The sequence below is a fragment of the Rhinatrema bivittatum genome, chromosome 5 (assembly GCF_901001135.1).
Source record: "Rhinatrema bivittatum chromosome 5, aRhiBiv1.1, whole genome shotgun sequence".
Classification (NCBI taxonomy): Eukaryota; Metazoa; Chordata; class Amphibia; order Gymnophiona; family Rhinatrematidae; genus Rhinatrema; species Rhinatrema bivittatum.
This window is the reverse complement of record NC_042619.1, coordinates 214475015-214496736: the sequence shown is the minus strand read 5'-3', so window position 1 is coordinate 214496736 and position 21722 is coordinate 214475015. Positions and strand designations below refer to the sequence as shown.

At 44.5% G+C, this 21722-nt stretch overlaps 1 protein-coding gene across 4 annotated transcripts in view; it reads left to right on the top strand.

Annotated features, from left to right (window-relative positions):
* DDX3X (DEAD-box helicase 3 X-linked) overlaps positions 1–8030 on the top strand; it is a 293692-nt gene extending 285662 nt beyond the window's left edge. For all 4 annotated transcript variants that reach the window (XM_029603138.1, XM_029603137.1, XM_029603141.1 and 1 more), the window contains 2 exons: positions 5031–5200; positions 5295–8030. In XM_029603138.1, coding sequence (XP_029458998.1) covers positions 5031–5200; positions 5295–5371 — 247 coding nt within the window. In that variant the 3' untranslated portion in view covers positions 5372–8030. The remainder of the gene's footprint in view (positions 1–5030; positions 5201–5294) is intronic.
* Positions 8031–21722: the final 13692 nt, after the last annotated feature.

The following is a 21722-nucleotide window of genomic DNA, read 5'->3' as shown; positions in this document are numbered from 1 at the left end:
ATTTGTTGCCAGAGGATGTGGTTAGTGCAGTTAGTGTAGCTGTGTTTAAAAAAGGATTGGATAAGTTCTTGGAGGAGAAGTCCATTACCTGCTATTAATTAAGTTGACTTAGAAAATAGCCACTGCTATTACTAGCAACAGTAACATGGAACAGACTTAGTTTTTGGGTACTTGCCAGGTTCTTATGGCCTGGATTGGCCACTGTTGGAGACAGGATGCTGGGCTTGATGGACCCTTGGTCTGACCCAGTATGGCATGTTGTGTTCTTTTCAACAGAGTTGGAAGGGATACAAGCTTCTGAATCTTTTTCTCCCCTGGCTTCTAATAGCTCGAGTATTAAGGAAAATAGAGAAAAAGAGTGCTAGTGGTGCTGATGTCCCCCGATTGAGTATGGAGACCATGGTAGATTGGTTCAGCCTCTACTCCTGCCACAAGTCAAGGGTCTTCTACATCAGGGATCTGTAAAGATGGAGGATCCAACTCCATTCTTGCTTATGGCTTGGCTATTGAAAGGGCAAAGTTAGCAAAGAGGTTACTCGCCCTCTGTGATTAGTACAATGTTGCACTCTAGAAAAGTTCCCCTTCTCTTTATTTTATATAAGAATTTGGCACATAATTGAGGAATTTTGTAGGAGTAGGAATTTCTCCATGGGTTGCACAAATAAGGAATATTCTCTCCTCTTTGCAGTTTGATTTGAATAAAGGTTTAGCTTTAAACTCTTTGAAAGTTGAAAAAGCTGCCATTTCTTGCTTTTGGAGGCTAATGGTAGTTTGATTTCTTCCCATAGGGATATTTCCCTTTTTCCAAGTGGGTGAAACATATATTCTATCAGATCTGTTTTTCCTCATTGGAGTTTAAATTTGGTTTTGCAAGCGTTAATCCTCCTTTTGAGCCTTTAAGTGAAGCTACAAATAAGGATTTAACCTCTCAAACAGTCTTTTTGGTCACAATTACTTCTGCAAGGCAAATTTCTGAATTATAGGCTTTCTCATGTCCATCCCCTTTCTTGAGGTTTTCAAAAAAATATGGTTATTTTGAGGCCAGTTCTTTTTTTTTTTTTTGTCTGTATCTTCTTTTCATATTAATCAGCATATTATTCTACCTGCTTTTTAACAAGAGGGGAGTGTAAGGAAGATTTAGATTCATTAAGGATTTTCGTAGCATCTAGAAATCTTAGTTTTTTTCAAGGTAAAACTAAGCACATCAAGTCTGAGAGGTTGGTTCTTTGAAGCTGGTTCTCTCTCTCGTGGTTCACGATAAAGACTTTGATTGCTAGATGGTTAAATGCCATTTTTTCGGCTTATTTCTTGCAGGGTAGAATGGTACCTAAAATGATTAAGGTCCATTCAACATGAGCACAAGCCTTGTCATGTGCTGAAAGATGTTCAGTAAGTCCAGTGGAGATTTGTAAAGTGGCAACACGGACTTCCTTGAACATTTGCAAGGATTATAATTTGGATCTTCTCGCTAGACAAGATACCATTTTTGGATCTTCAGTCTTAAAGGTGGGATTGTCATCCACCCACCCTTAGATGAGCTTTGGTATTTCCCATAGGCTTGGGGCTGGTGGAGCAGAAGGTAGAAGGAAACTCTTACTTTCCTTTCCTTTACTTCTGCTACACGAGTCCAGAACACCTCCCATTATATATAAAAAAAAAAACAAAAAAAAAACTAACAATTAACACATCAGAAAACAAATAGAATAGACAAAAATAAACTTGTTTGTAAATATAAATCTTGCAGTGCCACCGCCTAACAAGCTGAGAATACAGCAAAATGTTTAAAATTTCTTGAAGGAAGCCAATTCCATATGCAACATCCAGTATGTATGAAAATACCTAAATATATAAAAGTTTGAGTTTTGGACAATTATATTTAGGTATTTTCATACATACTGGATGTTGCATATGGAATTGGCTTCCTTCAAGAAATTTTAAATAACATTTTGCTGTATTCTCAGCTTGTTAGGCTGTGGCACTGCAAGATTTATATTTACAAACAAGTTTATTTTTGTCTATTCTATCTGTTTTCGGATGTGTTAATTGCTAGGTTTTTTTTTAGCTTTGACAGTAGTAAACTGGCTGAATTGGTTCTGAACATCATATATTCTAGAGATGTCATTTAAAAAAAAATATAGAATTCTTCCTCCATATGTGCTGGATGAAAGGATATACCCATAGGTTCTGGACTGGTATAGCAGAAGTTAAGGAAAAGAAATTAACAGGTAAGAATTTCTCCATCTGAAGGTACAGAGAATGTGGTGGCAGACAAGACTGAGTCATGCCTTCAGACCCCACGAATGGTCCCTGAACCAGGAAGTGGTGAATTGGATCTTCATCTCTGGGGAGCACAGATATAGATCTGTTACCAACCCCCTGGAACAGGAAGGTAGCTTTGTTCTGCTCCCTGTACAGGGCAGACATCAAACCAGCCTCAGATGCCCTTACCTGTCCTTGGGGCAAGGGTCTTCTGTATGTGTATCCTCCAATTCCTTTGCTAGCAAGGACTCTGAAGCTTCTCTGCCAGTGAGGGGCTATGAGGATCATAGTCCTTATGTCCTCAAAGGTCTGGTTTCTACTTCTATGGGAGTTATCCATCCAAAATCATATCAGTCTGGGGTCTTCCCCAGATCTCATCACACAGGATCAAGGCAGGTTGCAGCATCCCAACCTCCAGGCCCTGTCGCTCATAGCCTGGATGTTGAGGTTGATTCTGCAGCCACTCTGAGGATGTTTATCAGGTTCTGGTGACTTCTATTAAGCCTTCCACTAGAAAGTACTATGGATTGAAGTGGAGGAAGCTTTGTGTGGTGTGAGCAGAAGGCCCCAAATCCGTTCTCCTGCCCTACATAAACTGCTTGATTACCTTCTACACCTATCGGAGGTTGGCTTAAAAACTAACTCTGTTGGGATCCATCTGAATGTAATTGGCACATACCACCATGTTGTAGAGGCTTCAGTTGAAGCCTCCCCATAGGCCTCCAGCTGTGTTTTGGGACCTCAACGTGGTACTAGCTCAGCTGAGGAAAGCTCCTTTTGAACTGCTACGCACATGTGATCTGAAGTACCTGACCTGGAACGTCATATTTTTGGTGGCAGTCACTTCAGCACACAGGGTCAGCAAGCTCCAAGCCTTAATGACTTATCCACCTTATACTAAATTTTATCATGACAGGTTGGTCTTGCACACACAGCCTAAGTTCCTGCCTAAGGTGGTGACTGACTTTCATCTTAACCAGTCTATCATCCTGCCAACTTTTGTCCCAGGCCCTGTTCACACCAAGGCGAACAAGCACTGCACTGTTTGGACTGCAAGCGAGCCTTAACCTTCTGTCTGAAGTGGACAGAAGCACATATAGATCACCCAACTTTTTATTTCTTTTGATAGCAATAGGTTGAGAGTTGCTGTTGCAAAACACACTATCTAATTGGCTAGCATATTGCATCTCCTTCTGTTATGCCCAGACGGGACTGCATCTTGAGCATCATGTCAAGACTTATTCTGTCAGCCATAGCAATGTCGGAGGCCCACTTGCAAACAGCTCCCATGGAGTTCTGTCCACATGTTCACATCTCACTATTGTCTGGATAGGGATGGCAGACATGACAGGTTCAGCCAGTCTGTCCTTCAGAATATCTGTAAGGTATAAAATCCAACTCTCCCTGCCTAGGGCCCTTTGGGCTCAGGCTGCCTCCCACCCTGTTACCAACAGCACTGTTGTACCTAATGGCACCTGGTTGGTGTCTGTTGGTCCCCTTTTGTATTGGAGCAGCCTGTAGCTAGGGATTCACCCATATGAGGACTACCATTCTGCTTGTCCTTGGAGAAAGCAGTTGCTTACCTGTACCAGGTGTTCAAGGATAGCAGGCTGTTAGTCCTCATGAAACCCACCTGCCACCACATGGAGTTAGAGTTACATTTAAAAAATAAAAAGTAGGAGAAACCCATGTTACAAGAGCTAGAGAAGGACAGCACGTGGTATACGCCTGCTCAGTATGCCAAGTCAGTGAGGACTAACATCCTGCTGTCCTTGGAGAATACCGGTTAAAGGTAAGCAACTTTCTCTTCCCTGGAAGCCCCCTGGTTTAAAGAAAGGGGAGGTGAGTGGGGGGGGGGGGGGGTTGACAAGGGGAGATGGACTGTTGAATCGGTTACATAGATATTGCCAGGATCCTATTCTAGGATGTCAGTGAGTCTGTCTTGTCTCCCACCTGCTGGCAGGGGCATATAACCCAGGAGTCTCGACTGGTCTGCCTGGCTTCAAGGAAAGGAAATTTAGGTAAACAAATTTCACCATCTAGAAGTTTGCTAGCCAAGGCCATTGTAATTCCAATGTTACCAGTTTGGGGAAGTTTGTCCATCTCCACAACAAACATTGCTTAAGCTGTATCCCTAATTACATTTGATACTATTGGAGGGTAAACACTTTTAAATGTTGAAATCTTGTAGCACACCTTTCCAAATACTCAAAGCAGCTTCCTGATTCAGGTACAAGAAGACCCTGTACCAAAGATTTTGCAACAGAGGCAAAGGAATATAGTGACTTGCCCAAAGTTACATGGAGTGTCTGGGATTACAACATGGTTCTAAGCCTATTATCTCAATGTAGTCCTTGGGGCACATGCCAGCCAGGTTTTCAGGATATCCACAATAAATATGCATGAAGTGCAAATCTCATGCATGTTCATTGAGTATCCAAGGACTTAGGTATGTTCCCTTTTTTCATTAATTTTAGGAAATCTCTTGTAGGACATCTTTAAATAGTCCTGGGTAAAAAGCCTTAGCCTGCCCCCATACACATTTTCCTTCCAGGAGCTCTGTGCTGCACAGGAAGACTTGACTAGTTTGAGAAATGTTTTTAACATTTTTTTTTGAGTGGTTTTTTTTTTTTTTTTTTACAAATGTTTGATACTTCCTTGATATAAGTGGAAAGCTGTAGCCTTCCACCATGAAGACCAATGGACAATACTACTTCTCCAGGGGTTTCTTAAGATTGAGCAATTCAAATTTACATGACTTTGTTTTGCAGTAGCCGCTTCAGTGGTGGGTTTGGCGCCAGAGACTACAGACAGAGCAGTAGCGGCAGCAGTTTTGGTGGCAGTAGTTTTGGTGGCAGTAGCTTCGGAGGGGGCAGTGGCAGTAGCAGCAGTAGCAGAGGAAGCCGCAGCAGTGGTCATGGAGGCAGCAGAGGATTTGGTGGTAAGAAATGTGTTCTATTCACACATGCTGAGTCTGGACATTAAAACTGTCTGCAAACTTTCCAGTAGTAAATGTTTTGTTTCCTTCCCACTAGGTGGTTATGGAGGCTTCTATAACAGCGATGGATATGGAGGAAACTACAACTCCCAGGTTGATTGGTGGGGGAACTGAAGCTGCTTGCAGCAGAGATTGCCCTATCAAACAAGCTAATATGGAAACCACATGTAACTTAGCCAGACTATACCTTGTGTAGCTTCAAGAACTCGCAGTACATTACCAGCTGTGATTCTCCACTCCATTTATTTTAAGGGAGCTCAAGGTCACGAGAAGAGAACCAACAAGGATTAAGAAGCCCTACGCAGAAGGTGTTTGAAGACTTCATTGCTGTAGTTTTGGATTAACTCCCCCAAACTGCATTTATAATTTTGAATGAGGATCATTTGTTTGTTAATGTACTGTGCCTTTAACTTTAGACAACTTTTATTTTTGATGTCCTGTTGGCTCAGTAATGCTCAAGATATCAATTGTTTTGAAGAAAATAAATTTATTGAACTTGGGCTAAATCAAACCTTGGCACACAGGTGTGATACAACTTAGAACAGGAATCGTTGGTTCATCCATACATAAATACAAAGAAACTTGGGCAGTAACCTGCATTAGGGCATTCTGATAAGGTGCACATTTGAAAAACCATCTTTGAAGCATATCAATAGAATTATAATTCCTAATGTGGCAAACTGCACAAAGTTCTGATTTGCTCACTCTATCCTGGATAGGTACTTCGAACCTGAGTCTTTTAATAAGCCATTCCAGTCATGATTATGTATGGACACATGCATACATTCAAAGCACTGTCTTCAAAGTTAATGTAAGCAAATACAGCAATTCCTCTTTTCAATGTTTAGGCAGATCATAACTAAAGGAGCTAGCCAGACGTGGGCAGACTATTACAGGGAAGGTTTAAGGATCTGATAACTTGAAATAGTTTTTAGGAGAACTCATCTATTTAGACTTCTTAAAATGCCTGTCATATATGAAATTGAAATGGTAGAATGGCTGACTGCAGCAGCAGGTGGTCCTGTTTCTGGACCTGGCTGCTTGGTCTTATAACGCATGCTAGTGTTGATGTTTTTTGGTCAAGAGGGTATGAACAGGAAGAATTATGCAGCAGGCTTTATTTTACTGCAGATCACATTACTCCGTTCAAGCTGCGTTGAAAGGTTAAAAATTCTTGGCTTATTGTAGACTTTGCAAAATGGCTCCAGAAGAATAAATTGAAATCTTGAGATCACAGAGGTTGGAAATGTACATAACTGCACAAGGTATCAATTCTGCTAAGTGCAGTGAGTCAGTTTTAGTTGCATAGGTTTCCATAGTATTAGTCGGTTTATGCTAAATCTGGCCAAAGATGAGTATTGTCCACCAGTAAAATGCCTCTGCCACATGGAATTTAACAGACTGTGGCTGTGATCAAAACTCAATTAGTGGCATAGGAAAATGTTAACTCTAAAGTGCAATAGATTTTCAAGTGTATTGTGCCTTGTTCTCCAACCATTTACATAGATGCACTTGACAGTATTAAGGTCATTTTGTTATGGTGCTATTTCAAATAGTCTAGGTTTAGGCCCTTGTACATTTTGCCCATAACTTTTTACAAAATACTTCTTTTTATTGCACATTCAGAGAATTTTATATGTCTTGTGTGCGTGTCCTTAACTTCCAATCTTGTCTCTTGAAGATTGAACGCAGCTTGTTTAAGGAGAAGGGGCTAGAACTCAAGTTTCATTTGGGACCATGGGAAGGAAACTATTTGCACACAACAGATTTCTAGATACTTTTTGCTGCTAGTTTTGTGTAATATTTATTGAACATTTTGACAAATATTTATTTTTGTAAGCCTAAAAGTGATTCTTTGAAAGTTTAAAGAACTTGACCAAAAGACAGTACAAAAACACTGGCACTTGAATGTTGAATGTCACCGTATGCGTGAAATTATATATTTCGGGGTAGTGTGAGCTTTTAATGTTTAAGTCCTATTAAACTCTTAAGTCAAATTAAGCAGACCCGGTATTGGCAATGTAGCCATAACTTTCTGGTGTAATTTAAGAGAAAATTGGCAATTTAAAATGAAACATGCCAAGGTTTTGATACTTGTCTTAAGATATTAATGATACACTTCTAAACACTGATGTGAAGTGTCCAGATTCTTTGATGTTTGTTGCGTGAGTTTTGTTTAGTTGTGTGGTTTTTTTATTTCACGGAATGTCTGGCACATTGCAATCTTCAAACATGTGGTTATCTTTGTTGTATTGGTATAATCAGTGACTTGCATGTTCAGCTGTAACATTTTGGCAAGTTTTATTGGCAATACTTTCAGTTCAGAAATAAGATTTCTAAAATCATATGCAACATGGATTCAAACTTGCTAAGTGTGGAGAATGAACTTGAAGTCACTGTAGGGTTAGAATTGCTTATTGTACTAGTTTAGATGCTAGCGCTGCATGTGCAGTGCATTGCTCTGATTTTATTAAAATAAAAAGTTAGAATGCATTTTGTCTTTAGTTCCTCATTGCTCAGTAATCTGGAATCCTGGCACAATTAGGTTAGCCAGGTTAGAATGCTTTTATTTGCACACATCTTTGTATGCATTCTAGTGTATTAGCTGTTCCAACATTCAGAGCCTGCTGTAGGCTAGAGATGGCACCAGTCACAGCTGGTCAGACATGCATTGTTGCAGTCATACTGTGTACATTTTCAGTTTACACTTAATGCACCCAGTGTACCAGAATGTTCAGGAACATTGGATGCAATAAACTTGCTCTATATTGAATTGTTTGACTTGAATTTTTTTTAAACCTGCTTCTGGTTCTTGAATTTTATTTGGTTGAATACTTGCTATACCACTGACAGCTCTGGAGCTTCACACATACTGTACATGTTGTACATTGCTTTGAGCAATTCTATCTGTGATTTAAGAGACCACAATTCTGACTTGAGCCTGTTCAAAGCAGATTATAGGATAATTAAGAAAAAAAAAAGAAAGCAAAATACAATACCATAATTGTACTCATTAACTATCGTTTGCACACTAGGGTTAACATAATTCTCCCCACAACCCAGATGATAAAGTTGCTGTAATGCTCCCAATATCTATTGCAAAAAGCACTTGTCCTGTTCAGTTTGGAGTATTTAGTCTTTTCAGTTAGGCAATTGTTGCCATAACTGCCTGCCAAATTAGATCTAGCAGTTATAAATTTAACACTACAAGAAAAAACTCAGCCTTATATGCAATAAAGAAACTGCTCCACAAATACAGTAAAGCTACTAAAATTCAATATCCTTCAACTCTTATATAGCAGTAAAGTCTGGGCATTATTAAACTATACAGAATAGAACCCATTGGAAATCCTACACCCCCAGTTCTGCATACACTGCCCAGAGACCCACCTTGAATGGTGGGTGTTAAAGCATACCACTTGCTATGAAGAAAAAAATTGTCATTTCAATAACTCCCACTACCAGATACTTCAAAGTAAACAAAACCCTGGCAAAAACACCTATGCAACAAACCTGGAACTCCTACATAATCTACAAAAAAGATAATGGAAATAATTGCAAGGTGCCCTAGAACACAATATACCTCCCTATTTGGAGGTCGAAACTGCAAAACAAAACGAGCTGGATTGCTACAGATCCTTACACAAAATACAGTGATGGCATCCCTCACCTCTCACAAATGCAAAAAAAAAAAAACCTTACTAAAATAGAATGCAATCAGACTAGAAACAAATATGCAGATAAACTGGAAGTCTCAAGAAGCCAGACTCTATGCAATGTTGGACAAATGGAAGCTCATGCTTCATGTGCTGTGCAAAATACAAAGATATCAGATGCACATTTTTCAAAGCTACAATAAACCATGAAAAAGTCTAGCTCAAATTCAAAGGGATTGTATGTAATCAAACTGAGGAAACCTCATAAAGTGCCAATACTAGGCTAAATCGGATGCCTATATGGCTACTTATTCTGAAGCTCCAACTCCAACAATGTGGATGTTAGAATGAGTTTATAATCATTGGTAACCCCAGAAAAAAAGATGCTTAATATATTATTCCATTAAGCTATCTTGTCAGTCCAGTACAAGTCCACTGTTGTAGGAGTAAATAATGGTATACAAAAGAATTGTTATATCAATTAAAACTCACTGTTATGACACCAAGGTACTCCGTGAGAAACTTCATGCAATAAGTGTAACGATCCCGACACTGCAATGTTTCGAATAGGATTTCTTCATCAGGGAATCACTTTTAAGCATGGAATATACTTGTATATCTCGGCTGTAATAACACACTCAGTAAATGATGGCGAATACGCTCCTTCATTGAAGTGCTGTGCGTGCACTGAAAATGGAATGATGGCTTTTTATGGTCGAAGTGCTTCTTCCTCTCTGGGATTGCGCGATTACAACACAGCAGTGTCAGTGTCACAGCAGCGAAACAAGCAGATCGTAATCGTATAACAATTCTTTTGTATACCATTATTTACTCCTACAACAGTGGACTTGTACTGGACTGACAAGGTAGCTTAATGGAATAATATATTAAGCATCTTTTTTTTTCTGGGGTTACCAATGATTATAAACTCATTCTAACATCCACATTGTTGGAGTTGGAGCTTCAGAATAAGTAGCCATATAGGCATCCGATTTAGCCTAGTATTGGCACTTTATGAGGTTTCCCCAGTTTGATTACATACAATCCCTTTGAATTTGAGCTAGACTTTTTCATGGTTTATTGTTGATACTATAAGTGTCTGGCATTTTCTGGATCATTTTTTCGAGCATTTTTCAAAGCTGACAGCTCACAAAAGAATGAGCAGGCTAAACTGTGGTAATCCTGGGGGAAAGAAGTGAAACAGTTGCAAAATGTGCTATCCTGCCACCAGAACAGAAATGAGATGACTGTGAACAATAGGGATTGGCACCAAAACAGGAGACTTATCCCTGATATTGTACTTTCTGTAAGCTACAGTTTCTTCCCTTTTTAATTTAAATCATTCTGTATTTGAGCAACACAATTATGGCAGAAAAGAGATGTCTGTTCTAACTTCCTAAAATATTTCTATCTATTCAATAAACCAAACCTTACAATAAGGAACAGGACTCCATAACTTAATTCTTACATGGACAAGCAGGAATTCAACCTTGCAAGTGGGTGACAACAGATGGTGCAGACACAGAACATGCTTTCCCTGAGTTCAGACTTGGGAAATCTTTTCAAGCATGTGCAGGTTTCCTTAGCATGCTATGGACTTGCATGCTATAAGAAATTGGAGGTCATACATTAGATACTTTTTCAATTTTAAGAAACTGGATATTGCTTTGTTTCTGCCTCATCAATCCAGAATGATTGGGATTCGTTCCTATCCCTCTGCTGATGGAAGTAGTGTCTCTATTTAATTTTTTTACAACACTAGTACTGTATATACCACATGAGGAACTCTAAGCCACCATTCCCTGTACAAACCCAGATCAGTCAAGACTCCTGGATTTTGCCTCCCAGCAGATAGAGACAGAAGTTTTAACAGACTCAGTCCTATACCACTGAGGTGCCCAGTATTTCTCTGTCTCCTGCAGATGGTGGAGGTGCAAATCCCTTTAGTTTGGTCTACTTACTTGGTATAAATTTTCTAGGATTGTAATCAGGGCTCAGGTTGGATCCTTATTTAAAGGAAATTTTTTGTTTTGGCTTTCATTAAAAAAATAAAGGTGGCAAAACAGACAGCAGCAGATTCTTTCAGGCACCCAGAGGGTTGTCAGGTCCTGGTGGGACCACCCCCCCCCCCCCCCCCCGGTATCTGAGGCAAAAGAGCAAGGAGTTGAAGACCCGGTGACTAGTGGCTGAGGGTGATATTGGGGAGCCCGGTCACTCACCCTCGGCAGGAAGGAGTGCAGTGTCTTACAAGAAAAAAAAGGGTAACTTAAGTTGTTTTCCCCTTCGGCCGGCCCAGCCTTCTCTCCGGCTCCTCCCTGTTTCGCTGACACGCAGGACACTGCCAGTCTATTTTTGGCACGCAGCTTGCCTCTGAGGATAAATTTAGCCCATGGATGATGCCTCATGGTGCGGCTGGCAACACACGCACGCCTCACTAGGGCCGGCTTTTGTGCTGACTGCGTCTCGGAAGGAGAAGGGACTTTGGGGGGGGAATTCCTGCGATAGCGGTGTAAAATGGTGCCAGGAGTCTGGAAGGCTTGAAACGCAGCACCAGCCATCTGGCCCGTTCCTGCTCAGTGCCGGCACAGAGGCCATTTTAAAAACATTCAGAGATGCAGAGCTGGCTGCTAGGGGGGAAAGGAATTCTCCACCACCTTCTTTCTCCATGACTGGGGGCCAGCGGGGGCCAGTAGCAGGAAGATCATGCACATTCTTCGGGAGATGACTGAGGGTGCCTCAGATGGGCTGTCGTCTTCGTTCTTTGATTTCGTGATGTCTTTAAAACCTGGAAAGCGGCTAGGCGCCAGAGTGGCAAGGTCCCTCATCCGGGTCAGATGCCCAGACAGGAGATCCCCTCCTCTCTTAAGCGGTCAAAGACCCCACTGGGGGTGGGGTCCCCAAAATCCAAGCGCCCTCTCAGATCAGTTACTTATCCGGAGGATTCATCTTCGTCAGATTTTTCGGATGGCAGGGAGTCTCCTCCGCAGGATCCTCAGGGGGCGGATGCAGGCCAGGATGGTTAGCCCCAGGTTCCCAAACAAGGGGGTGCTTCTACAGTGGAGGGCAATGATCCGAAGGTGGTGCATTTGTTGTGCAAAGATGAATTGGGTCCCCTCATCCCAGCTATTTTGGAAAAATTGGGAATTGAGGTTCCTCAAAGATTCTCATGTGGGCGTGGTGGATCCCGTGATGTTGGGTCTCGGGTCCAGCTCGCTCCTTCCCTTATGTCTGACTGATCTCTTGTTCCGGGAGTGGGATACTCTGGATCTGGGTTTAAAGGTCAGCTGCGCTATGGATAAGTTGTACCTACTACCAGAGGACGCTCTAGATCTTCTCAGGGTGCCCAAGGTGGATGCGGCAGTTTCCGCAGTAACAGACAACCACCATCCCGGTCACAGGGGCGACGACCCTTAAAGATTTGCAGAACCAAAAATTGACGGTACAGCTTAATATTTTTGAGATCTCTGCTCTGGGAGTACGGGTGGCCATGTGCAGCAGTTTTACTCTGCATGCGAGCCTGCGTTGGGTGCAACACTTGCAATCTGTAGCGTCCTTTTCGGATACTGAAGCTGTTTAGGTAGGTTGCTTGGAAGTGGCAGTGGCTTACAGTGCGGATGCTCTATGATCTACTACGCAAGTCTGGAAGAACTATGGTTTCAGCCATCTCTGCCCGCAGTCTCCTCTGGCTTAGAAATTGGTCTGTGGATGTTTCTTCAAAAGCTCAGCTGAGTTCCTTGCCTTTCAAGGGAAAGCTACTCTTCAGCCAACAGCTGGAGGACATGATAAAGTCTCTGGGAGAGAATAAGGTCCACAAGCTACCAGAGGATAGGCCTAGGAGCAGAGGATCCTTTCCTCAGCGGTCACGATTTCAGGGGAATCTTTTCCGTTCCTCACAGTCTGCCGGATCAGACTCTAGTCAAGGTCCCAGCCATCAAAATTCCTGTACCCAGTCCTTTTGTGGCCGATGGCCAGCCAGGGACGGAGCCTCCAAATTCATGCAATGAAGCGAGGCCAGTTCACGCCTCCGTTCCCAGGATAGGGGGAAGACTGCCCCTTTTTCTAGAGGAGTGGACCAACTTGACCTCAGATCAATGGGTCCTAAGAATAATAGAACACGGCTACCCTTTAGATTTTACTCTGCCGATCCACAAGCGTTACATAGTTTCCCCGTGCTCTTACCACCAAAAACGTCAGGCAGTGCAAGACACTCTGCAGTGGTTACAGGACCTGGGCGCCATTGTCCCGGTACCCATAGGAGAACTCCGGTGAAGGCACTACTCTGTCTACTTCGTGGTGCCCAAAAAGGAGGGCACCTTACATCCCATCCTAGACTTAAAAAGGGTCAATCTGACTCTGAAGGTGCTTCGGTTTCAGATGGAAACTCTTCCTTCGGTGATAGCATCCATGCACAAAGGGGAATTCTTGGCTTCTCTGGACCTGACAGAAGCTTACTTACACATACCCATTCGCCTGGATCGTCAGTAGTATCTATGGTTCACAGTCCTCTGTCATTTTCAGTTATGTGCACTGCCTTTTGGTCTGGCGACGGCTCCCAGGGTGTTCATCAAGGTGATGGTGGTTGTGGCAGCGGCCCTGCGGAAAGAAGATATACTGGTGCATCTCTACCTGGACGATTGGCTGATTCGAGCGAAATCAGAAGATCTTTGCAGAGCAGCGGTTCAGAGGGTGCTACAGCTGTTGAGCTCATTAGGTTGGGTGGCCAATCCCAACAAGTCATCTGGCTCCTTCCCAGTCCTTGGAGTTTCTAGGTGCTCGGTTCGACATGATCTTGGGAAAGGTCTTACTGAGGAGAGACTGTCCAAGCTTCTCACTCAGGTGGAGTCCTTGTGGTCCATGCCTCATCACAGTCTGGGATTATTTACAGGTCCTGGGTTTGATGGCTTCCACTCAACCTCGTGCCATGGGCCTTTGCTCATGTGTCCTCTTCAGTCTGCTTTGCTCTCCCAATGGAATCCGCTCTCTGGGAAGTTTCATCTTTTCTTACCACCATTGCACTCAGCACGTTCTAGCCTTCTTTGGTGGCTTTGCCCGGACAATTTGCATCAGGGTGTGGATTTAGAAATTCCCTCCTGGATAGTGGTAACCATAGATGCCAGCCTCTCCAGATGGGGAGTAGTTTGAGGGACAGCAGTGCAAGACCAATGGAAGAGAACAGAGTCCTCCTGGTCGATCAGTTGGTTGGAAACCAGAGCAGTCAGTTGGCCCTGCAAGCCCTCCTTCCCTTAGTTAGATCAGTGAGCATTCTCTCTGACAATGTGACAGCTGTGGCTTACATCAATCTTCAGGGCGGAACCCAGAGTCCAGTGGTGACGGAAGATCAACTTTTAATCAGCTGGGCAGAATAGCACCTGTACAGGATAGCAGTCTCTCTCACATTGCCGGAATGGACAATGTGCAGGCTGACTTTCTCAGCCGCCACCAGTTGGATCTGGGAGAGTGGAAACTCTCTCCAAGGCTTTCAGCCTCCTGTGCAACAGATGGTCCAGGCCTCCGGTAAGTTTTTTTTTACCCGTTCTCCGTCGATTACAGTCGAGTTTGGCCCTCGCGGCCTACTGGCCGTCGACTGTACCGTGGCTCAGTTTTTGCCATGGCGTCGGGGTTCATTGGTGCCTGGACTGTAATCGCACCATGTCCATCACAGACCCCCATAAAGTCTGTGTAATGTGTCTTGGACGAGAGCATGATGTCTTGACCTGCACCAAATGTGCCCTAATGACACCAAAAGGTTGCAAGGCCAGAATGGAGAAGATAGAACTTCTCTTCCATGCTCAAACCTCGACTCAGTCCATTGCATCGATGTAGTCAGAACCGGCTCAGTCAACTTCACGCTAGCATCAACCACCTGCTGGTGACCGTCCTCCATCAATGACATCTCTGCCTTCGCCACCCTCTACCCCCCCTCAGGTCTGAGGGGATTGTAGAGATAAACATAGACATCAAAAGTCTCGGACCATGGAGGGAGCGAACTCATTATCCGAGCCGCTGTCGAAGAAACCCCGTCCAGAAAAGGCACAGACCTTTTCGGCGACCGGGTCACTGAGGCAACCCTCACCTGACAGGGTATTGGGAGCCGTGACTCTGCCTTTAACGGTGGTCCCTCCGGCTATGCCTCTGCCTCCTCCTTCTGTTCCGGGGCTGCTTGCTCCAGGTCTCCGAGAAGAACTGGACCAGATGGTTCAGGAGGCCATAGACAAGGCGATGCAACAACTCCAGGTTCCTCCCGATACCGGTACCGATTGTAGAACCGCCCACCGACCCGATTCCAGCAGCGTTGGCATCGCTGCTTTTGAGGATGGAAGAGCTCATTGCAGCTTTTCTACCGATGGACCCCAAGTTACTGATGGCTCTGGTACCCTCCTGCTTACTCTGTCATCAGGAGGAGAAACACCGTACCGCATTCCTCCATCAGGAGTTCTACATCAGCCATCGATGCCGATACGCCCGTCAGCGTGACAGAGCCATCCATCGATGCCGGTGCCTTCGATGCCTTCATCAGTGCCTCCAATTATTCCTTCAGAGCCTAGACCAGGACCCTCGTGTATCCCACCATCCCGTCCTCTAGTTCCTAGAGGGGCAGGTGCTGATCCCTATGATACCTGGACTGATGATTCCTTCCCAGCCACTGATGATTTGCCTTCACCACCTTCACCCACTGAAAGTAGAAAGTGTTCTCTCCCAGAGGCCCTTTCCTTTATAAATTTTGTGAAGGAAATGTCTGAATTGGTTCCCTTCCAATTAGACTGAACAGGATGATAGATATCAGATGATTGAGTTGCTACACATCCTGGATATGCTCCCAAGGAACTAGCCTCCATCCCTATCCACCAAGTTCTTCTGGATCTCCTCAAGAAGAACTTGGAACATCCTGGCTCCATTGCTCCAGTCCATGGAAAAGCTGACACTACCTCTTTGGTGCAGTCGGCTCTGGATTTTCAGAAAACTCAATTGGTGATCCAATCTGTAGTGGTAGAATCTGCACAGAAAAGAGCAAAGAGATCAAAGCCTCACCCTTCTTGTCCCCCTAGCAAGGAACAGAAGTTTCTAGATGCCATTGGTTGCTGTGTCTTCCAAGGATCAATGCTCATCTCCCGAATTGCTGCTTATCAGCTCTATATGACCCAATATAATAGGGTCATTTTTAAGCAGATACAAAATTTCACAGTCTCCCTGCCTCAGCAATTTCAAGATCAGCTCCAAACCCTAGTAAACAAGGGTTTTGAGGCAGGCAAGCATGAGATCAGATCATCTTTGACACTGCTACTAGGGTATCTGCAGCCGCTATTTTGGCAAGGAGCTGGGCCTTCGCCCTGAGATACAAGACAGGTTATCTGACCTACCCTGTGTAGGAGATAATCTGTTTGGTGAACAGATTCAACGGATGGTGGTGGAACTTAAGGACCATCATGAGACCCTAAGACAGTGCTATTTGATGCCTTCTGACTACTCTTCAAAACAGCCCTTCCGAAAGGACTCAAAGAAGTCATTCTTCTGCCTGAAGAAGTCCTACCTGCCACCAACCAGATCCCGTGCCATGAGACCTTTTCAAAAAACCCAGTCTAGTCAGACATGGAAACAAAAAACGCAAGCAGCTCCTCAACCAGGTCCTGCTTCAGGTTTTTGTCTTCTACCTAGAGAGCAGCAGCCAGCTTCCATTACATCAAATACCCGTGGGAGGTTGACTGTGTGCCACTTTAACAACATATGGCACTCAATCACCTCAGACCAATGAGTACTGGTGATAATTGCTCAGGGTTACCATCTGAACTTTCTCTCCTTGCCACCAGACTCCCCACCTCTACAGACGTGGAGAACATCTGATCAGGAGGTCTCCCTCCTCCAGTCCAAGGCAATAGAACCCGTACCCTACTCTCAGCAAGGCCTAGGATTCTATTCCTGGTACTTTCTACTCCCAAAAAATCTGGAGGTGTTGGTTCTATTCTGGACCTAAGGGCCCTCAAGTACCTCCAGTGAGAGAGATTCAAAATGATAACCTTGGGCTCGCTTCTTCCTCTTCTACAAAGAGGAGACTGGCTCTGCTCGCTGGACCTCCAGGACGCATACACTCATATTGCAATAACTCCATCTCATTGCAAATACCTGAGGTTGCTAGTAGGCCCCAAGCACTATCAGTACCAAGTGCTTCCATTCAGCCTAGCGTCTGCGCCACGAGTCTTCACAAAATGCCTCGTAGTAGTTGCAGCCTTCCTCAGGACTCAAGGTGTTCACATCTACCCCTATCTAGAAGATTGGGTAATCAGGGTTCCCACTCAGCAAGCTGCTCTGTCATCCCTCAATCTAACCTTACACACTCTAATTTCATTAGGATTTCTTGTCAACTATGACCAATCCTACTTAGTCCCATCTCAAACCTTGTCGTTCATTAGGGCAGACTTGGACACCTTGCAGGCAAAGGCTTTTCTGCCTCGACAGTGAGCTCTCACCCCGTGTCTCTTGCGCACCAGCTGCACTCTCAGCACTCCGCAACTGCACGCCACTTTCTCATCCTCCTGAGGCACATGGCATCCTCGGTTCAGGTCACACCAATGGCCTGTTTGGCCATGAGAGTCATGCAGTGGACTCTAAGGTCTCAATGGACTCAAATCATTCAGCCCCTGTTGACCATTGTCCATGTAACTGACTCGCTCTGTCAGTCTCTTGCCTGGTGGAAAAATCAGATCAATCTCCTCCAAGGCTTGCCCTTTCAGGCTCCAGACCCTCAATTAACTCTCACTACCGATGCGTCCAACCTCGGCTGGAGAACCCATGTGGCCAATCTGCAGACACAAGGATCTTGGTCTCCAGAGGAAGCCAAACACTGAATAAATTTCCTGGAGCTTCGAGCAATCAGATATGCTCTTAGGGCATTTAGGATCACCTCTCAAATCAAGTTATCCTGATCCAGATGGACAACCAGGTGCCCATGTGGTACATCAACAAACAGGGAGGCATGGGCTCATTCCTTCTGTGTCAGGAAGCTGCACAAATATGGGTGGAAGCTTTCTTCCATTCGATGTACCTCAGGGCCACCTACTTGCCGGGAGTGGGCAATGTGTTGGCAGACAAGCTGAGTTGCATCTTTCAACCGCACGAGTGGTCTCTCAACCCCTCAGTAGCGAACTCCATCTTCCAACAATGGGGATATCCTCAGATCTCTTTGCATCTCCTCAAAACCGCAAAGTAGAGAACTTCTGCGCTCTCATTTGCAGCAAACACTCTCTGCCCAGAGATGCATTCTCCCTCTCGTGGGCAACCAGTCTATGCATTATCCCAGGACAAGCAGGATGCTAGTCCTCACATATGGGTGACGTCACTGAACGGAGCCCAGGCGGGAAAACTTTCTGTCAAAGTTTCTAGAAACTTTTGACTGGCCCAGTGAGGCCACTGAGCATGCCCAGCATGCTATGATATTCTCTGCCACAGGTGTCTCTCTTCAGTCTTCGTTTTTCCGCGCTGCAGTTAGCATCGTGGGTCCGGAGCCGTTGAGTGTTTCTCAACTGTTTTTCTCTCGACTTAATAGTCTTGAGTTTGATATTCTCTCTCACAGAAAATCTCTCAGGGTTTTCCTTGCCGGCCGGTAAGTAACCCAGTCTTAAATTTTCTGTTTCGGGGAGTAAAAGATTCTCCTCAGTCGAATCGATGGCCGTCGATTTTTCACAATGTCAACAGGGTTCAAAAAATGCCCTGTTTGTACAAGAAAAATGTCACTTACAGACCCACACACCGAATGTGTGATGTGTCTGGGAGATAAACATGATGTTCATAACTGTCCACAATGCGTGGAGATGACGCCAAAAACCCGAAAAACCAGGCTCGAAAAAATGGAGCATTTATTCAGCCTGCAACTTATACCTTCTCCATCACAGTCATCTAAGTCGTCTCCGGCTGGAGCGACTAAGCGCATAGTCCTTAAAAAACCTCGCCCGGGACCGTCGGGGGATCATTCGTCCCCTTCATCGTCCTCGACGTCGACAAAATCGACAGAAAAATCAAAGTCGAAACATCGACACCGGCATCGAAGCCCCTTGTTGTCCGACCCTGCTTCCCAGGAAGCCACGACAGCGAAGCGGCCTAGACTTCAGGAGACGTCGGAGTTGTCAACGCCTCGGCCTACCTCGACTCCATTGCCGACACCAGATCCAACACAAGGTACGTCTCAGGAACTTGTGCTTCAGCCTACGCCACCGCCCTCAACCGCTCTGATCCCAACGGTTGCGCAGCCGGAATTGTCAGATATAATCACAAGCGATTTCACAGGCTCTGAAGGAACAACTTGCAGTACCGACTTCGTTGTCGATGCCGATGATTACTACATCGATGCCTGCAAACTTGCCGATGCCAGTGGTAACACCGATGCCGGGTCATTCTTGACTCCGGTACAGAGGGATTCGACGTCGACACCAAAGATTATTACGTCATCGTCGATATATGCTCAAATCCCATCTTTTTCATCGATACCGATTACTTCGATGATACCGCCATCGACAGTATCGACACGGGGAGGACCACCCTCGACAACGACGTCGAGGCCACCTATCATTTCATCGATGACAACAGTCCCAGATGATAGTGACCCTCAGGAGTTAGCACTTTTTCAACGTCTGTTACAGAAATATCAAAAAGTCATCGACACAACTCCTCAGAAAACCATAGAAAACATTCCTCCAATGATTTCCATCGATGATCCTTTACCTGGACCATCAGGTGTTTCCACTAACTTAAGAAAAACCCCAAGAACTCCCTATCAAGAACCAGATGAAGAAGATTCTTGGGATGATCAAACACCTCTTCTGAGGAGTTCATGTCCGAACCCTCACCTCCTGAAGTAAGGAAAAGATCCCCACCAGAGGACTTATCCTTTTCCAGTTTTGTCCAAGATATGGCAGATACAATACCGTTCAAGCTTTCATTAGAAGAAGATTCAAGGCAACATACCCTAGAGGTACTACAGTTTGTGGACCCACCAAAACAGGTTCTAGCAATCCCTATCCACGAAGTCCTGTTGGACCTACAACAACGAGTGTGGGAACACCCATGCACGGTTCCAGCAGTTAACAAACGTGTAGACACTACCTACCTAGTGCAGCAAGCACCAGGCTTTCAAAAGACACAGCTACCACATCAATCTGTGGTAGTAGAATCTGCCCAGAAAAAATCTAAAAGGGTACGTCCACATTCTTCAGCTCCTCCAGGGAAGGATCATCGTTTTCTAGACTCCCTTGGCAGAAAAGTGTACCAAGGTGCACTTCTATCTTCCAGAATCTCCACCTATCAACTGTATATGACACAGTATCAAAGGGATTTCTGGAAGCAAATGGAACACTTTACGAATTCTCTCCCAGAACAATTCCAAGAATCAGCACAAACCATCATTACCAAGGGCCTGGAGGCTGGGAAACATGAGGTAAGGGCTGCTTATGACAATTTTGACACAGCCTCAAGAACAGCAGCAGCTGGCATTACAGCACGAAGATGGGCCTGGTTGAAAGCATCAGACCTCAGGCCTGAAGTGCAAGACCAAGCTTGTAGATCTGCCATGTCGTGGAGATAATTTGTTTGGGGAAAAAGTACAGGATGCTGTCCAATAACTTAAGGATCACACAGAGACCTTAAGACAGCTGTCCCAATTACCACAAGAACCAACAACTCAGGCCCCTAGGCATTTTCCTCGTCGAGAACCTAGACGACCATACTACAGACCAAGAAGGTACTACAATCAGCCTACCAGGGCTAGACCTTCTAGGACTACCCAGCGCTCTCAAGCCAGGCAACCAAGAACAGCCCGTACCCAGCCTCCTCCACAGACTAGTCCAGCTACGGGTTTTTGAACAACAGTCCAGGGAACAAGCCCTCCCTCCTAAACCCCAACAACACATACCAGTGGGAGGAAGAATTTCCTATTTCCACTCAAATTGGGAAAAGATAACAGACCAATGGGTACTTTCCATTGTAGCTCACGGCTACAAACTAAATTTTCTCTCAATTCCTCCAGAATTCCCACCAACTTCCTACCCACAACACAATTCCCAAATAATTCAATTACAAATAGAATTATCCACCCTCCTGACAGCCAGGGCTATTCAACCAGTGCCCAGGTCTCAGCAGGGCAGGGGATTCTACTCCCGATATTTCCTCATTCCAAAGAAAACTGGAGGCCTATGTCCCATCCTCGACCTCAGAAATCTCAACAAATTTCTAAAGAAAGAAAAGTTCAGGATGGTTTCCCTAGGCACAATGCTCCCACTTCTTCAAGCAGGAGATTGGCTCTGTTCTCTGGATCTTCAAGATGCTTACGCCCATATACCAATATACCCTCCTCATCGCAAGTATCTGCGCTTCATGGTGGGCCTTCAACAATTCCAATACAGAGTGCTACCATTCGGACTAGCTTCTGCTCCCAGAGTGTTCACCAAATGTCTGGCAGTAATAACAGCACACCTACACAAAGAAGGTGTACATGTTTTCCCATATCTGGACGATTGGCTCATCAGAAGCCAATCTCAACAAGAAGCAATACAGTCTCTCAACCAAACTATTGCTCTACTGCACTCCATGGGATTTCTCATCAATTATCCAAAATCACATCTAACTCCAAACCATCTCCTACAATTCATAGGAGCAGATTTGAACACCAACTTCTCAAAGACATTTCTACCAGAAGATCGAGCAAACACATTGTCTCTACTGGCAAACTCGATTCACTCCAAGAAACAAGCAACAGCTCATCAGTTTCTAACATTACTAGGCCACATAGCATCCACAGTTCATGTCACTCCTATGGCAAGACTGGC